Source organism: Parasteatoda tepidariorum, chromosome 3 (genome assembly GCF_043381705.1).
Source record: "Parasteatoda tepidariorum isolate YZ-2023 chromosome 3, CAS_Ptep_4.0, whole genome shotgun sequence".
In the NCBI taxonomy this organism is placed as follows: domain Eukaryota; kingdom Metazoa; phylum Arthropoda; class Arachnida; order Araneae; family Theridiidae; genus Parasteatoda; species Parasteatoda tepidariorum.
Genome location: NC_092206.1, coordinates 102077048 through 102094980, shown reverse-complemented (window position 1 = coordinate 102094980; position 17933 = coordinate 102077048). Strand labels below are relative to the sequence as shown.

The 17933-nt window shown below is 29.2% G+C and overlaps 2 protein-coding genes across 2 annotated transcripts in view; both read right to left on the bottom strand.

Moving 5' to 3' along the window:
- LOC139425325 (degenerin-like protein unc-105) overlaps positions 1-5460 on the bottom strand; it is a 24241-nt gene extending 18781 nt beyond the window's left edge. Inside the window, exon 1 of the mRNA XM_071179316.1 lies at positions 5367-5460. The gene's annotated coding sequence lies outside the window, so the exon portion shown is untranslated. The remainder of the gene's footprint in view (positions 1-5366) is intronic.
- A 715-nt stretch (positions 5461-6175) lies between these two features.
- Positions 6176-11719, bottom strand: LOC139425310 (uncharacterized). Its single transcript, XM_071179296.1, has 3 exons — positions 11562-11719; positions 8941-9104; positions 6176-6304 (listed from the first exon to the last, which is right to left on the bottom strand). Exons 1-3 carry the CDS (start codon positions 11704-11706, stop codon positions 6176-6178), a joined length of 438 nt encoding a protein of 145 aa, XP_071035397.1. The 5' UTR covers positions 11707-11719.
- Positions 11720-17933: the final 6214 nt, after the last annotated feature.

Genomic DNA, 17933 nt, shown 5'->3' with positions numbered 1-17933 from the left:
TCGACAAGAGTTTAACCCTTTTGCTCCGGGCCATTTAAATGCAATGCTAAATTTCGACGCCAAAATTGAAAGAAAAAAGCAAATTCTTAAATAATTGCTGCCAATAAATGTTATAAATTCGTTTGACGAGACCAAATTATCAACTGGGTATTTGACGTCGTCTAGTTAACCTCCCTGCTTCAGACGGCAGGCTCCGCGTGAACCCCCAAACGCTTTAAAATCTCGCTAAACAATGCAGTTTTTCGCATCTGAAGAATAGACGGAATTAGAGAGGAATTGAAAAACAACTTGTTGAAAAGCTGAAAATAAGAAAATTCTCAATGCAAATAGATGAATCAACTTTGATAGACAGTGTGGCTGTATTGATAACTTAAGTAAGATATATTGATAAAGGTCATTTTGCTGAAGAAAAGTTGTTTTGTGAAAGATTAGAAAGCAGCACTACCTCCAAAGATATATATAATAAGCTAAAAAACTACTTAGATGTCAATAATATACCAATGAAAAATATAACATATTATGCTGCAGACGGTGCTCCTAATATGATGGGCAAGAAAAATGGTTGCTTAAAATTGATGAAAGATGATAATCCAGAAATGATTATTGTGCATTGTGTTATTCATAGGGAAAACTTGGTAGCTAAAAACATCTCGCCTGTTTTGAATAAAGTACTACATTCAGTAATAAAGTGTATCAATGCTATTAAAGCTAATGCGAAATGTGAGCGCCTCTTTAAGTTATTTTATGAAGAACAAAATGCAGATCATGTGAGATTTTTACTTCACACCGAAGTAAGATGGCTCTATAAAGGGAACTGCTTGAAAAGATTTAGGGAACTGTTTGATACTCTTAGTGTTTTTTTAGCGACAAGCCTGAAATGAAGTAGTCGATGGTAAAGCATTTGTGAGTTATTTTGCCGATATCTTTGAAAAACTAAATATATTAAATAGGCAACTTCAAGGAACAAATAAAACTCTTGTTGATGCAAACGCGAAGATATTTGGTTTCATTACCCTTATTGAGTTATGTCAGAAATATATTAACAACAAAAACTTTGAACAGTTTCATTGGCTGCAAAAATGTGAAGTAAATGATACCGCTTTACTTGTTACTGTCCATCAACTGAAAATTCTATCGACTGATTTAAAAGAAAGATTTTCTAATTTAAAATAAACATGGATGATGCAGCCAACATGGATGATGCAACATGGATGATGCAGCCAATGTTAGTGGATTTGTCTGATATATCAAATATGCAGTATCAAAAAGAACTCACAGAAATGCAAAATGATGAGTCAGTTAAAACTTCATTCAATATAAAAGGAGTGATGGCATGGCTTTGCGAGGAAACAGAAATCAAATACCCAAATTCAACAAAATGTGCAAGAAAACTACTGTTACCGCTACCATCTTCATATTTAGCTGAATGTGGATTAAGTGCTGTAAATTGTAAATGATTTACTGGAAAAAAAAAGAAATCGTCTGGATATAACACAACGGGTAGACTTGAGACTGAAGCTAACCAATTGGAACCTAAAGTAAAATCTCTGTGTATCAAGCGCAAGGATCTCACTAAATTAAAATATTAAACTATTATAGAAAAATTTTATTAAAATTAATTCACATTTGAATTTTAGCTTTTTATTATATGTTTTTAAAATTTACTTACTGTGTTTCGTTAACAATTTCCTAGTGATTTCTTCTTAAAACCTATCATTTAAGTTTCTTAAGTGAACAATTCAATTTTTTAATATTAAAAATTATGTATTTGTTACATAGGGGGGCATAAAAATTTTAGAAAGGCTTAGGTGGGGCATAGCACAAAAAAGGTTGGGAATCACTGGATTGGATTGATTAAAAATAAGAATTTGAAAGTTTTTCTTCAGATTGATTGGTAACAATAGCTTACTGCCAAACAATAGGAAGTTATCTTGCAATGTTTTGGATTACCTGGTCAAATAGACTTCTTTAGAAAAAATTTTGAATTTGTTATCATCTCTGTAGCACATTGTTTCTTTGAAAAAATTATAAGGTCAGTGCTTGTATTTATATGTTTGAAGTGGAATTAATTGCATGTAATAGTTCTATTTTTCTCACTGTGAAAAAGAGAATTAAAAATATGGTTATTGAAGTTACGTTTTATTTTTTTAAAGCATCATAGCATAATAAAGTACTGAGATAAGGGGGTGTTTATTCACTGGATTTTTAAACGATGAAAAACCAGTGAAGGAACAAGTGTTCCTTTACTGGGTCTTCTTCTAAGTTAATGAAAATAAAAGATAAACTTAAATTTTCTTGTACCTTTAGTGATGCTCCGCATCAAAAGTATGTCAAAAGTACGAAAAACAACTTCTAACCAGTGAGGTAACAGGCATGCAACTTTACTGGGCATAGATTTCCCAGTGAATGAGCAGTATGTGTTAATATGTTGACACTTTAATTTTCAATTCATGATTACAAAGAAAGAACATTTTCCAAGTATTTATATGCTATAATTTCAAGAATAGGCTTGTTTTTAAATATTTGCATGGCTTATAAATTCATAAAGAGCATTAAAAAATAACCAAAATTAAGTGTTCCCATACTGGGTGTTCATTCACCGGTAAGAGCTGTTCCTTCACTTGGTCTTCTTACTACTTGTTATTTGAATCTCCAAAACTTTAAAACAATATTATGTAAGTTCTTTACAATTTTTTTACATAATTTGCAATTAGTAACAAATATGTTGACACTGTCATTTAACTAAAATTACGAATTTTGAAATTAATATGATTTTTTAAAAGACAAGCGAAGCTTAAGTGTTCCTTCACTGGTTAGTTTATCCTATGTTTCTTTTATATAAAATTTATCTTAAAATGTGTTGCAAGAATTTCTTGTAAAATTTTAAAGTAAAGCAGATGAAAAGACGGTTGTTTTTAAATAACAATAATAACATCAAATCAAGTCTAAAATATTAAGTATTTTAGAGTTAGAATAGCAATCAAATTAGCAGTTAAATTAATAGTATTAATGAAATTACATTACAAAAAAAGAAGATGAAAGCAATCAAAAATCTTTTGGATGGCAATTTTAATTGAGTATATGTCGGAATCAAAAGTTGTTAGAAAATTCCAGATTTTAACATTCCAGATTTGAACGCTACGAAAACTAAACCGATATTGATAAAGCTTAAAAAAGCTGTTTTTTTACATTTATTCTCCTAACTTATGTCTTTTTGTTATCAGATTAAGCGTAACAGATTTTAAACTTCATCTCGTGAAAATAAAGATTAATTTTAATCATTGCGATTTGACATGAAGCTGTCGTGTGAGGCCACCTCAAGATAGTGAAAGTTTACCACAATTAGGCAAATTTCTCCAATATTTGTCCCTCTTGGTGAACCGTGAAAATCTTATAACAGTACAGAAGTACCTATATTAGTATATTTCGCACCTATTTAAAACCGCACCAATTACCATAATACCCATAGTACTATTTACCAAAATTTATTAGGCATTATTAGTTTCAATATCATAGGGTGATTTTTTTACAGTTCCCTTAAATGAATCAGTACCTTTTCTCGACTGATTTTGCTTTTTAGTAACCTGTTTTTTTTGTTTCAATTAGTGTAGTTTCAATTAATTTCAAATTATTTTACTCTATGGGAAAAATACTTCTTCAATGACGTAGCACCGGCTCACGTGTCATTCACGTTAATAACTGAACTTGTGAAAAATGATTAAACATTAAATGAACGGGAAATAAAGTCTTAAACAGAATCGTCTACAGTTTTATTTATAACAATGTGTAATATAAGAATAGCAGGAGGAAAAATAAAATATTTTTGAAATATCTCACCCGAACGGACTGATTAAAATTTGCAAGCGATTGTTAGGTTTAAAATTGCAACTTGAAACAGATGTGCAAATTTCAGAACTCTAACAATACCCATTATGGACGCGAGACGACACAGCAGGCAAAAATATTAAGTAAACAAATAATAATTTGAAGTTTGTGAAGTACAAAACCAGGTGAAGATAAAATATTTCATTTATTCGTAGATGGCTTACCTAGCAGCATCATTTGCTCTCCCCTAGAGAATTTTCCAAAAAAAATTTTTTTTGATTTTATATTCATGCTAGTTAATATATTGTACTAAGTGGCTCTTAGTACTGCTCGGCTCGCTTATTAATTGCCATAATTGTTAAAAAATTTTTTTTTACTATAAACAGATTGTTGTAGCTAAATTATTCAATTAAAAACACCAAAATGTATTATTTTATTTAACGCGCGTTTAGTCTCACAGATTTTGTTCCCAATTATTTTGAATAAAATATTAACCAAGTCAACTTGCAAGGTTACCATTGCAATTTTATTTGAGATTTTTTTTTTAAATTTTCCATTTAATTCGAGGTTACTATTAAAATAAACTCATTAAATGTATTTTATCGCACAAGAGACCATTTATTAATGAGTGAAAAGTTAATTCTTAATAATATTTTATAATTTTGTAATTGAATATGTTGTTTGAACACAATTTTACAGAAAACTCTTAGCACATGTAATAACAACTTATTTACTGTTTACTTAATGTAAAATGGTACATCGGTACGATTTACGTTTGCTTATCGTAATATGTTACATAATAATATCATAGTATTTTTATATTAGAAAAACACTGCTTTTAGTTTTAAGCCTTGAATTCAGAACAATTTAATAGCTATGATTAATTGTAAAAGCAGAAACCATTGCTTCTTCTTTTAATAAATAAAGTGAGGGATTAATCAAGTTTTAAAATGTTATCGATTATTCAAATTTCAACAAAGGTCAAGAAATTAAAAAGCACACGCAAGATTTAGTTATTTTATGTTCTAAGACTACATTAAATTAGTCAGAGAATTCAGTCATGGCCACTTTTGATTTTATAGTACCTGCTATAAATAAAATTTAAAAAAAAGAAGCAATCTGAAGGTATTTAATTAATATTTATGTGGAGAAAAAAACACACAAAAATTATTACTGTAGAATCGCAAATAAGCATTTTAGTGAAAGAGAAAAAGATGCTATCGAAATCTGAGGAATGACTAGTTAGGGAGATGAAAGAAAAACATTAAAACCAGTTTGATTTCCTGCCGTGTTTCAGTTACTGTCTGTTTTCTCTTGCAATCAGATTTTGCATTCCTCATTTGTGAGTGAATACAATAAATGCTCCCTCCCCTAGCTTAATTAGCAATGTGTGACTCCTTCTGATTTCATTATTTGAAAGTATTCTGAAAATGAAGATGAAGGAGAGCAATACAGCATATGTGTTTACATTTTATCTCAAATAACTTTTTCCATAGAAGTTTTCTAAACTAGTGTATTTTAGGTAGATAAATATTTCTTACCTTCGTCACACAGAAAAGAAGTGTGAGACAGACTTAAGTATCTGGGTATGCATCTTTCCTCTTTTTGGAGAATATTTAACTGACAATGTTCAATACATTCCTAATTATGAAAGAAAATAATTTCATTACATTATCTATAAACATCACTCATAGAATGGCTGTTATAGTGCCCTAAAATAATAATAATAAAGCAAAACACCTCAATAACTCTCATTTACTGTGGCAATATATACATTATATCCTAATAGAATTTTTTGGTGGGGACAAAAGTGGCTATTAGAGAGACGTTGAATTAAAAACTTTATATAAAATATTTTTAAAAAGAAAATATATTCAGGAAACAGGGGAATTTATCTATTCAATCATAGTTTGAGATATTAAGAAGAATGTGCTTGCTGTATACGTTGCTGAACCTGAGTTTTTTTTCTACGTGTTTTCTGAACAGAAGTAAGCGCAACAAACTATATGGATTCTACCAATGATGAGATTACTGCTGAATGACCCGAACTGCTGCGATAGATAATGTTATCCATAATAATAATAAGCGGGAGAAAAATAAATGAATGAATTTCATTCGTAGAACTATCGGGGGATTTATTTGGCCTTCAGACTAACAAGAAATGCCTTGAAATGAATTTTTGTACAAAATTGTTCACATTTGAAAAAACCTCAGGTAACGACGTTTACAAGTGCTTCATAAATTTAAAAATTTACATCGTGTCATTAATGGTATATCTTAAAAATAAATTGTCTTAAAGCAGCAAAATAAGATTAATTTAATTACTGTTTGCGGTAAGCAGGAAAAAAATTTAAAGCGATTTGACGTCATCTCTACTCACAGCCGTATTGAGAGGACCCTTGCCTTTATTTTTGTTCCACATTCTTCTGTAATCTGTGCAGTTTGTGTCGTAAGGATAGGGTAGAAGATTCTGTTGCAACTGAAAAGATATACACATCGTCAAAACTGTGAAATCTCTCCAAGTTTATCCGAATTCGATAACCATAAAAGTAACTCGTTTTCTTTCCACGCCGAATCAAGCTTTCTTATGCAATTTAAAGGGAAAGCTCTAAACACCGAAAACGAAAAACACACAGATCACTCTCCTCTACAACATGATACGTAGTTTCGCTTCTCGAATGTTAGCGCGTTTTGATTTCGTCTGTAATTGTTTATAATCGATAATGAGTTGGCGAGTCTTTGTGGCAAGCTGCTTTACACCTGCCGAAAAAACAGTTTGTCATTAACTATATGTTTTTAATTGTGTAACAAGAATATTTTAATTTTGAAGTTTCGCTATTAAATAAATTTAAAATGTATGACTTCTATCTGCTCCAACTGCTTGTCTCTCTACAGTGTGTATGTTTGATTGACAAACTCATCTTATTTCATTATTATTGTTTATTACAATTAGTGAATGTATGGAACAGTAATTATGGATTTCTAATTTATATTATCTCATTAAAATAGCTAGACTGATTCTTATGAGTATCATACTGTAATTATAAACTTTAGTGACACACCACAAACTTAATTAAAGCGTAAGTCCATTAGTGACCACAGTAAGACCATTTGTAATGTTCAGATACACGAAAATTGTTTGCACTGCATAAAATGCTATCTCCTTGTCTTTTCTAATTTGTGTCGAGATGTCTCGAGCTCTCAAAAATAGACTCACTAAATGGGGAAAATGAAACAGATTTGAAATAGGAAGTTGTTTTTTAAGAAATAGAAAATAAAGTTAAAAAAAACGAAACTAATAAGACCATGGTAGCCGAGAACAGGTCTCATTTCCAAGCGCCAAGGAGAAGTAGTCATTCATGTCATCCACTATAGGAAATCGGCATTGATATGAATGAAACCAAACCATTAAGATGAGCTGCAATAGAGTGAGTTTTGTAATAGCCATCCATTAAGATGATTCAAAATGCGTGATTCTATAACCGTGATCAATAAGTTTTAATGACAGCATCTCAAAAAAGTTACGCATTCTACAAAAATTTTATATTTTTTTTTCTACATCATTAAAGCAGCACTTATGAGAGTATAATAGAAATGATGTAATGCTTTTTGGCGAAGTAAATGAGAATCGTTGAATTTGCGGCAACAGCTATGCAAATGACCGCTCTTTCGATTTTTGTTTAATGCATTTTTTTCTTAGTTAATATATTTCTTCGTTTGCTTGTTTTTGACAAAACTTAATTTAGAAATTGTTCATCTTTCCTTGTGATGAATCTCAGCACCCGCTGGACATTTCTTAAAATAAAATTAAGAACAAAAATATGAAGTAATTTTTGGTTTCTTTACTTGAACTCTTAACTGAGAGTCAATGACTAAATTTCAAAAATTATTAATAGGATCAAATCTATTTTTTCTAAAAAACTTTACTTTTTAATACTTGAAAGCTTTTTTTTGTGCACATTTTTACAAAGTGTAATAAAATGGTACGCATTCCAAAAATAACATTAAATTTTCTAGGCTAAAGCTTCATGATTGCAAAGAAAGAACATTTTCCAAGTATTTATATGCTATAATTTCAAGAATAGGCTTGTTTTTAAATATTTGCATGGTTATGACGTGGTTATGATTATCTTTGCTATAAATCTGCGCATTCTAATGCTTATACATCAAATGGAACCATATTCTATGGTTGACCACGTGTAAAATTGGAAAACAAAAATTAAACAAAAATATTGAACTCTCGAATATAAAATCCTGCAAGGACTTTAATACTTTTTAATATGCTTGATAAACATTTAAAATCTATGTGAAAAAGCACTTTAGTTTTTGTTTTTGTTGAAAAGGAAAATTTTACAGCGGCCTAGGCCTATAGGCCCATTCGCCGAATACAGTGGAACAACAATTTTTAATTTGACAGCAATTATATAGAAATAAAATGTTAAAAATTTTACAGTAACAGCGATGGCAACAAGCCTCGAAAACATTGAAACACATNTCTTAACTGAGAGTCAATGACTAAATTTCAAAAATTATTAATAGGATCAAATATTTTTTTTTTTAAAACTTAACTTTTTAAAACTTGAAAGGTTTTTTTGTACACATTTTTACAAAGTTTAATAAAATGGTACGCATTTCAAAAATAACATTCAATTTTCTAGTCTAAAGCTTCTTGGTTACGTGGTTACGATTATCTTTGCTATAAATCTGCGCATTCTAATGCTTATATATCAAATGGAACCATATACTATGGTTTACCATGTGTGAAATTGGAAAACAAAAATTAAACAAAAATATTGAACTCTCGAATATAAAATCCTGCAAGGATTTTAATACTTTTTAATATGCTTGATAAACATTTAAAATCCATGTGAAAAAGCACTTTAGTTTTTGTTTTTGTTGAAAAAAAAGCTTAAACTTTTTGCTTAAAATCAGTCAAATCAGTAAATGAAATTAATGCAAAGATACAAATATTTCTCCAGTTTATTTGGGATTGTTTAAAGTTTTAATGTAAGCAACAAAATTTTTGTAATATTTTGGTCAAATTTTGGGTAATGTGATCCCTTAAAGTCCAAAATTTGAACTGCCAGTTTGCCATCATTCTTTGAGATATCGTACCATTCCAATGATGTTGATTTGGTACGAGTTTTTCGTTTCCAATTTCAATCCTTCCCTGAAAGGATTGACCAGCCTCCTAGGATCATGAATGGCAATAAAGAACGCTGGCGTCGCCCTCGAATCTAAGTATTCTTCGGTCCTCTGCTTCAACTCGATGTAAATGTCTGAAAAAGACCAGCAGGGTGATGAGAAGGAAAAAAAAATTCATTTTAATTACATTTAGCAAATTAAAACAGCGAGGTTTTATAGAAATATTCTTTAAATTCAAGTTTGAAACTGGAATTAGTAGCAATTTGGTACTTTGGGGAACCTGCAATTTAATGATATTGAATCTTAACAACAAATTTCAGTGTCTTTTACCTTGCTCTATTTATTTACTAGCTGAGTACCCGTTTTTCGTACTGGGCGAATCAGTACTGAACAACACTAAGAAATCATGCACATATCTGAAAGGCATATAAAAACCCTATTAATAAAGCTGGAATAATTTCGATTCATCATTTATTTATTATTTGTTGCCCGTCCCGGCGACTTTGCGTTGTTAAATTAGCAAAATTTTTTTTATAGCTTATCAAACTAGAATAGAGATTAACCACATTCAGCATCACTTAGCACGATGCTATTGCTCGCGGCCAACTCATGATAATTAAAACTTACCAGTATCAAGCAATTTTTTCCGGTACATAACCCTTTCGAGGGACTCTAAGACACTAATTTCTTCAGTATATGTATTAAAGCTGCCAAGTATTAGTGCAGTCTTAATATTTAAATACATCAATGTAATAACTTAGTATCTATATTAGTATATTTGTTGCCTAGTGCATAACACTTTAATATTTGGGTTTTGTAAGAAATACATTTATCATCGGTAATAAAATAAGGCCCAAATTTAAAAATTCTTATAAGATCTTGGTAAGGAATTTAAGTCTACTTATCTATCTCGTAATTAATATACTGTTTAAAATATTTATAAGTAATGGCGGTAAAAGCTCTTTTAATTCTAATTCCTTAAAATATTAATACACTATCCTTGCTACCACAGGAAATATATTTTCTGAAACTACTTTAAAACCCTTTGTAGAATTCTTAATAAAACTGCATTAATTTATACCAATAGTACCAAAATTAATTAAGCGTCATCTGCGTATGGCGAATTTTTTCGGTTCCCCTAAGCGATTAAGTGCCCTTTTCTCCGTCACCTTTGCTCTTTAGTGCATAGTTTGTTATTTTTATTTTAATTAGCTTTTAATACCCATTTTAATTAAGCATTTGAGTCAAAAAATAATTTGGCGATTTTTTATAGTTAATCAAAACGAAAAAGTAAACTTTCACCATGAACTTTGTTTTTCAGTGCGTAGGTTATTTCAATTAATGCATATTGGTGCCAATAGCATGGCTTTTATTTTGGTTCTCTTAAACAAATAGGTACCTTTACTTTATAAGGTTTGCTAGTAAGTACATAGCTTCTTTTTATTTCTTTATGCATCTATTGCTTAAACTAATTAAGCATTGTTTGCGTCAATACAGTAAGGCAATTTTTTTACATTTCTCCTAAGAATTTAAAAATATTTTTCCCTTCAATACATAACTACTTTTCTTTCATTTCAATTATCGTTTATTTTAAACTAATTAATCTTATAGAAACACGTTTCAAAAGAATTAATATTAAACAAAATAAACACGTAGTTTCAAATAACTTAAAAATACAAATTTGGTGATGCAATCTTTTCATGGTACCCCGCTAACGATGTTCATTAAATTTCTCTGACATTACGAAGAAATTATTAAATATTGAAATAGGTAAAAATAAACTCTTTTTATATCAAATAGAGCTATAAGCTTTCTAACCATCTGATACCTCATTTCCTAAAACCACGATTCAATTGGAGCACTTAAATTTATTTACATTATTATTTTGAAAATATTGATTTCTCTATGAAGAACAAAATACATAATTTTTCCTTTTCAAAAAGGGCTTATTTTCCTTTTCAAAAAGCTTATTTTTTCAAATAAGAAAGTTGACTTGGATTTAGTTTTTGTTTGTAGGTTTAACAGAATCCCAAGAACTGAAAATCCGGCAGTTAAGTTTCAAAAAAAGATATTCAAAAACTCGCCCTTTAACTCTATGAATTTAAAATAGAAACGATTTTCCTTGCAACAAATATTCATTCGTCTTCTATACTGTTAATTTGTTACATCTGCTGTGATTTTTATTAAAAAGAGAAATTAACATTATGAATAAAAATCGGTTATCCAAATCTACGTATTCAAAACTTGAAAATGAGGCGGTTATATTATTTAATAGAAATATTAGAAAGGAATTAAAGAATCCAATCGCCCAGTGCCGAAGTGCGATTTCGAAATCACGCATGAACGTATTAAATTTTTTTTTTTAAAAATATGGAAATATCACTAAAACCATTTCTTAAATCCAAAAAGAATGCATAATATACCACAATTTAGATCAGAGGGCAACATGGTGGAAATGATCGCCGGCGCTCCTGAACCACCGACTCTGTCATTTACATTATATTACAGTGGATTTCAAACGACTAGGACACGATTGTAGAGAATACAATCCAGTCAAAAAATGTTTCGCAAAAGAAATCGAAAGTACTTACTGTGAGATGTGGACATGTATGAAATGTTTCTTAGAGAGTGGCTCATTGAGACGAGGTCATCGTCTGAGAGACGCAGAAATACTTGGGATCCATAAGTGTAGCAAATGGCCGGTTCCCCTTCGTTAGTAGTAAATGGAACTTCCATGAAATCAGCACTACAACATTTAAAGTATTACATGCTTTGATTGAAACAAACAAATGCATAAGAGCAGTATGAACTCGTAGTATAAATGTTTCGGATTTACAGCCTGATGTGGACGTACAGCGCGGTCGATTCGAACAGATGTTAGATTCAAACCCCATGTCAACTGGTATTCAGTTTCAATATTTTTTTATTTTATTTTTACTTTTTTCCGATTTCTAGTGGTTCTCTAATTTAATTATAATTTGAAATAAGAAATAAGGGTCTATAATTAGGAACATTTTTAGTATCCAGTAAGGATTTGAAAATTGAAAGTAATTTTCCGTGCAGGACCAATACAATCTGTCGATCAGTGTTTCCCGGCCTTTTTCGTGTCCCACTTAAGATTTTAAGAATTCAATCTAAGATGTACAGTGCGCAAAATGAAAAGCGAACTGCCCTGAAAAACTTTCGATCTGATGATCGGACCTTCGCGTTCTAGGACTCAATCTTAATGGTAAAGGGGGTGACTTCAAATATGCCACTTAATTAGTGCAGACGATATTTTAAGTTACGAAATCAAACACAAAAACGTACTATCTGAGAAAAACATAAATTTTTTCAATGGATTCAGATTTCTGATCTCCATAATATAGGGGGTAGCCGTAATCCGAGAAATATAGTTTCAATAGTTTGGTCAGGAGAGCAATTACAAAGTTTGGACCCCTTAATGAGTCACATTTTGCGTGTTTCACTATATTGTGAGAACTTATAAAACGAATCAAGAAACATTTTTGCACACAATCATAAAATTCATTTTTCGATAGTGAATTCCATGCAAAATATAATGTTTAGTAAATATTTCTTTTTTTTTGTTATTTTATTTAATAATGGTCAAAAATTTTAAATTGTAAGGTACATAAATTTTAACACCATTTCAAAGTGAATAATTTTCATGGTAAAATACAAAATTTGAGCTAAGTCGGTTGAATAGTTCCTGAGAAATCGAACTTTGAAAAAGACGTTTTTTTAAAATTCGATTTCTTTGGAACTATTTGACTGATTTAGCTCAAATTTCGCCATTTGAAATTAAATACTTTAAAATGTTAAAAAAATTTGTTTACCTTACAATTCGATATAGGACAATATTTTCAACTAGTATTAAGTAAAATAATTAAAAAAAATAATCGATTCCGTTTATTTCAACTTATTTCAATTCGTTTTAAGACTTCGTGAGATATGGCAAAATACACATAAAGCAAAATTGACAATAAAAGGTTTAAACTCTTAACCGCTCTCCTGACCAAACTATTTAGACTACAATTCCCAGATTGCATCAACCCCTTATGTATTGGAGGGGGCAAAAATTTTCCGAATTCGCTGAAAAAACGGTATGTTTATTCAAAGAAAGTAAGTTTTTGTGTCTGATTTCGTAGCTTAAAATACCGTCTGCGCTAACTAATTAGCATATAGAATATTGTATATATGATAAATTTAAAATTTTTGATTTTCCTGGTCTTTTTGTTTCTAAATATGGGAATAAAAGAGGTGGTGGTAAAGGTAAAGGTAAAGTTATTGAATTTGATGAATTTTCGAATTTTTGTAACTTGCCTGTTAATTTGAATAATATTTTCATTATTAGAAAATATATTTTTGGTTTTAAAAATAAAGTTCTTAAAAATTTCCTTATTAATTTTGGTTCTAAAATTAAATTTGATACTGAACTTACTAAATTTATCGTTTTTGATTTGATTAAATTAAAAATTGGTGTTAGTAAAACTGATATGCTTTTTAATAAGGTTTCTAAAGTTGAAAGGGTTTTTTGTACGATTAATTTTCATGGCAAAAAATTTGAAATTACTAGGTTACCACTGATTATTCAGAGTCTTTCTAATTTTTTTTCTTTTAGAGCAAATTAGGGTTTCTGCTGCTTTAAATATTCTTCTACGCTTAGAAAAAAGGTGCGTAATTAAAACTTTTTAAGTCGAAATCTAAATTGTATTTCTAAATTTGATTGTTATTGTAATGAAAAGGATTTTTCACAATATATTGATAATGATTATGGACATGTTATTACGAGAAATTTGGAGACTGTTGGTGATCAAGATTTAATCAATACTTTAAGCAAAGGTCCAAAATTTAGGACGAGGGTTAAAATGAAAAAAGAAGATTTAATTTTATCTATTAAAAAGGATCTTGATTTTCTTATTGCAAAAATTTCCAGAAAATATCATTGGCCCGTAGAGGGGTTTTCAGAGTGGAAGGCTAAAATTATTGAAAGGGTTAAATTTAATTTATTTAATACCAGATTTAGTTCATTTCCTAGTGGTACTTATATTGATTATGAATTATCTAGGAAAATTGGGAATCTTAAAGATAAATTCATTGTTACTGTAGTGGATAAAGCTTCAAATAATTTTTGTATTATGTGTAAATATTTTTTTTGAAAATTGATTATTGGTGAATATAGCGCAAATAATACTTATTTAAAATTAAAGGAAGATAAAAAAGTTATTGAAAACAGAATTATTGCATTTAGTAAAAAATTAAAATTTAGGTTAAATAGGATTACATTTCCCTATTTATTTCCTATTGTCAAATTTCATAAAAATCCGATTAAATTTAGATTTATAGCATGTGGCACTAATTGTTACAATTCTCATATTAGTAAAAGGTTTTTTAGTTTTCTAAAAATTATTTTGCTTAAAATTAAAAAAGAGAAAATTATTGTTATAAGTAATAATGTTGAAGTTTTGGATTATATTAATAATAATGATATTTCCAGCATTAATACTTTTGATTTCGAAAATTTGTATGCAAGTATACCACATGAAAAGATTATTGAGACTTGTGAAGGTATTTTTGATAGGTATTTATTTAATGAGAAAATTGATAAGTCTGGTTGGATTTATGTAGGTTTAGTCTTTTTAAGAATGTTCTTTTTAATGGTTTAGATTTTTATAAACAAATTATTGGAATTCCACAAGGTAATTCCTTTTCTGGTTCCTTTGCTTATATTTTTCTGCATTTTTTTTGAAGCTAAATTTCTTGAGCATCATGAATTTAATGCTTTTAGATATATTTATAGGATATGATTTTGCTTAATTGTGATAATTATTATTTTATTTAAAGTATTTATCCTAAAGAATTGATTTTGAAAAAAAATAATGAGAATTGCTTTAATGTTGAATATTTAGATTATGAAATTGATATTGTTGACAATTTTTTTAAAATTCGTGTTTTTGATAAAAGAGAAGCTTTTAAATTTAAAGTTATTTTTTTCTGTAACTTTAATACTAATTTGTGCAATAAAATTTTTAAAAATTTGGTTTTTTCGCAATTGGATTAAAAATATCTGCAATAATGTTGAAAGTTTTCGGGAAGCTGTGAATAATTTTTTAAATAATTTGAGTAATAATGATTTTCCTTTTAATTTTTGTAATGCTAATTTTTTAATTAAAAATATGATTGAAGAATTCTAGGTTTTTATATTTTTTCCTTTTAACAGGGCGAAATTCAAGTCTTAACTGAGCAACCCCAGTTGAGCATTCTATTAATTTGTTACGTATCTCTTTCTTGAATTCTTTTTTCTCAATCAGCGCATTGTAATAGAGGGCGTTGTTTTCCTTAGTTTTGGTGTTTCCTTTTCACTCAGTGTGCTTATGAAATCGATGTTTGACCTGGTTAAAGTGAGTTTTGAGTTTTTATTTTTTATTTTCTGATGAATTTGTTTGAGTTTCTTTTCTAAACTGGTTCTTTGTATTTCATGTTTTTTCCTGGACTTCTATACAAAACCTTCGGGGTACTGAGGGTGTTACTTTAGGCATTTGCCTCCCCCTCAATAGAAAAGGTTTTGTTTTATGGCTACCGGGGTCGGTACCCCCTGAAAACGTCGGCTTCGGTGGTCATATTTTTATTTTTATTTTTATTTCCTTCGTTTCCTTTATTGCTACATTTATCCTTTTTGTGAAATTTCTGCTGTTTTTAAGCACGTTTTTTCCATGGAAGTTTTAATAATTTAAATTTTTAAAAAATTGTTGTTTTCTTTTAGCATAGCATATTTGAGGTAACTTTCTAGAACCATTATGATTGAGTCCTACAACGTGAAGATCCCATCTTTAAATCAAAAGTTATTCAAGGTGGTCCGTTTTGTATTTTGAGCACTGTATATATTTCTAAATATTCAAAAAATAAAATGCTCTCTAAAGAGCCGATGAATTTCAGAAATGAATCTCTTGAACAAATAAATCAATTAAATTTTAAAAACATATAAAGGAGAACAGAAATTCAAAATTTTAGTAAAAGTTTTTCCTGTGATAGTAATTATTCAAATTCAGTTCATTCTCCTGCTATTTCCAGCATTGCATTCGGTTAAATATGAATGGAGGAAACTTATTTAATTTTGCTCCTTATAAAGAGACTTTTATTAGTTAAATTAACTGTGAGTCTTTCTTGATGTTTGAAACATTCCCTCCTTATTCAAGCAGCTAAAAGCTTCTGTTCTTTGAAAAATAAAGAGCTTCAGTCTTTATGAATGAAGGCATTTAAAAAAAAACTAATTAAAATAAAAAGGCTCGAATTTCAATATTTTCTTGCAAAAATTACCTTTCATTCTTTAATTGGGCTGCAGGTTGTTAATTATTGAGTTGGCTCCTATGCAATGATGGATAAGAAATAACTTTGGGCACGTTCCAATATTCACACTGGTGACACTAGTTTCCAGCACCGATCGTTCCTATATGAAAACTGGTTACTCCAGTGCAGTCTTTCCTTTATTCAAACTGGTGTCACCAGTTATGCACAAAGTGCTGGTTTCAACACGGTTTAGTCAGTTCAAGGGAAGTCATTGCTTATTATTTGATTACTAACTATTTATTATATTACTTCTGTCGAGATAGTCGACCTTACTGTATTTTTGAATAGATTTTATTATAAGTGTATAATAAAAACTTTTTTACTATCGAAAATAAGCTTTCTGGTATTAAATATAAATCTAATAGCTAATATCAGATATTTATTAGGTAGATGAATGTGGTCTCTTGTTGATGCTGTTTATTGCAATGAACACTATAAATAAACGTTAATATATTTTATTTCTGATATTTGTTTAAGTTTGTTTTCAAGACTATGATTTAACTCAAATTTTGGTTAGTGTGTTAAGTAGCTTTACTTGATAGATTCGCATCGGAAGAATTTAGGCTTAGTTCATTAAATATGCAATGAGGAACCTGTATGCTTTTTTTTATGTTTTAAAATGAAACATCATGCCATTTTATAAAGATAGACACCAATTTCAGACCGGTGCGATAACTAGTTATTTTGTTATTAATAGTTGAAATCGCTCGATTAGCCCCGCCCCCTAAATTGCTGCTAGATTTCCTATCTGCTCTGATGACGTCACGATACATTACAACCACAACTCCCATCATGTGAAACGGTGAAAGCATATGCCGCTCCGAGTATAAATTTTAAAAATTGGCTCCGAGCAAAAACTACAAGTGTTGCATTGTACCATGTGCAATAGTTCTACATTAAACACGCCAAATAAATTATTTTTTAGTGTACCAAAAGAAGAAAAAAGACAAATTTGGTGCAAAGCCATCAAACGCGATGAAAAAAATACTTGCAAATTGTCTGCAACTACTGCATTATACTGTTGCTAAGACCATTTTACAGTAACTTACTTAATTATAATTTAATTCTATAAGATTGTTTTTCTGATTGATAAGCTTCTCTGAATGAATAATTCATTATACTGAATTTTAAAATGTTTTTGAAATGCTGTTCAGATCACTTTCTTTCTTTTTTCTTTAAAATAAAAGAATTTTATTCTGACATAACAGTTGTGTACAGGTACTTTTTTTTAAAGTTAAAAAATAATTTTATTTTGAAGAAAAAATTATGAAAGTTAAAATAAAAAAAGATAGGGTTTAGCATTATTCACATTTCTTCAACAGCAAAAAAAATCAAGAAAATATTTTAGAAGTTAATAATAAAATGAATTTTTAAAAAAAAATTTACCTAAATTCCAGGTCATATACCATTTATTCCATTCCCTCTAATTGGGATCCACTCATTAAATAAAAACTTTCAAAACAGTTCAGACTTTTATATATAGACAAATATAAATAAAAATGAATCAGTATAAAAAAATTAAAAATGAATTTATTTTTTTCTAAAGTTGTTGAAAAAAAAAGTAGTTTCGATTCGACATTTATTTTTTCATTCCTCAATTTTACTTCATTATACTG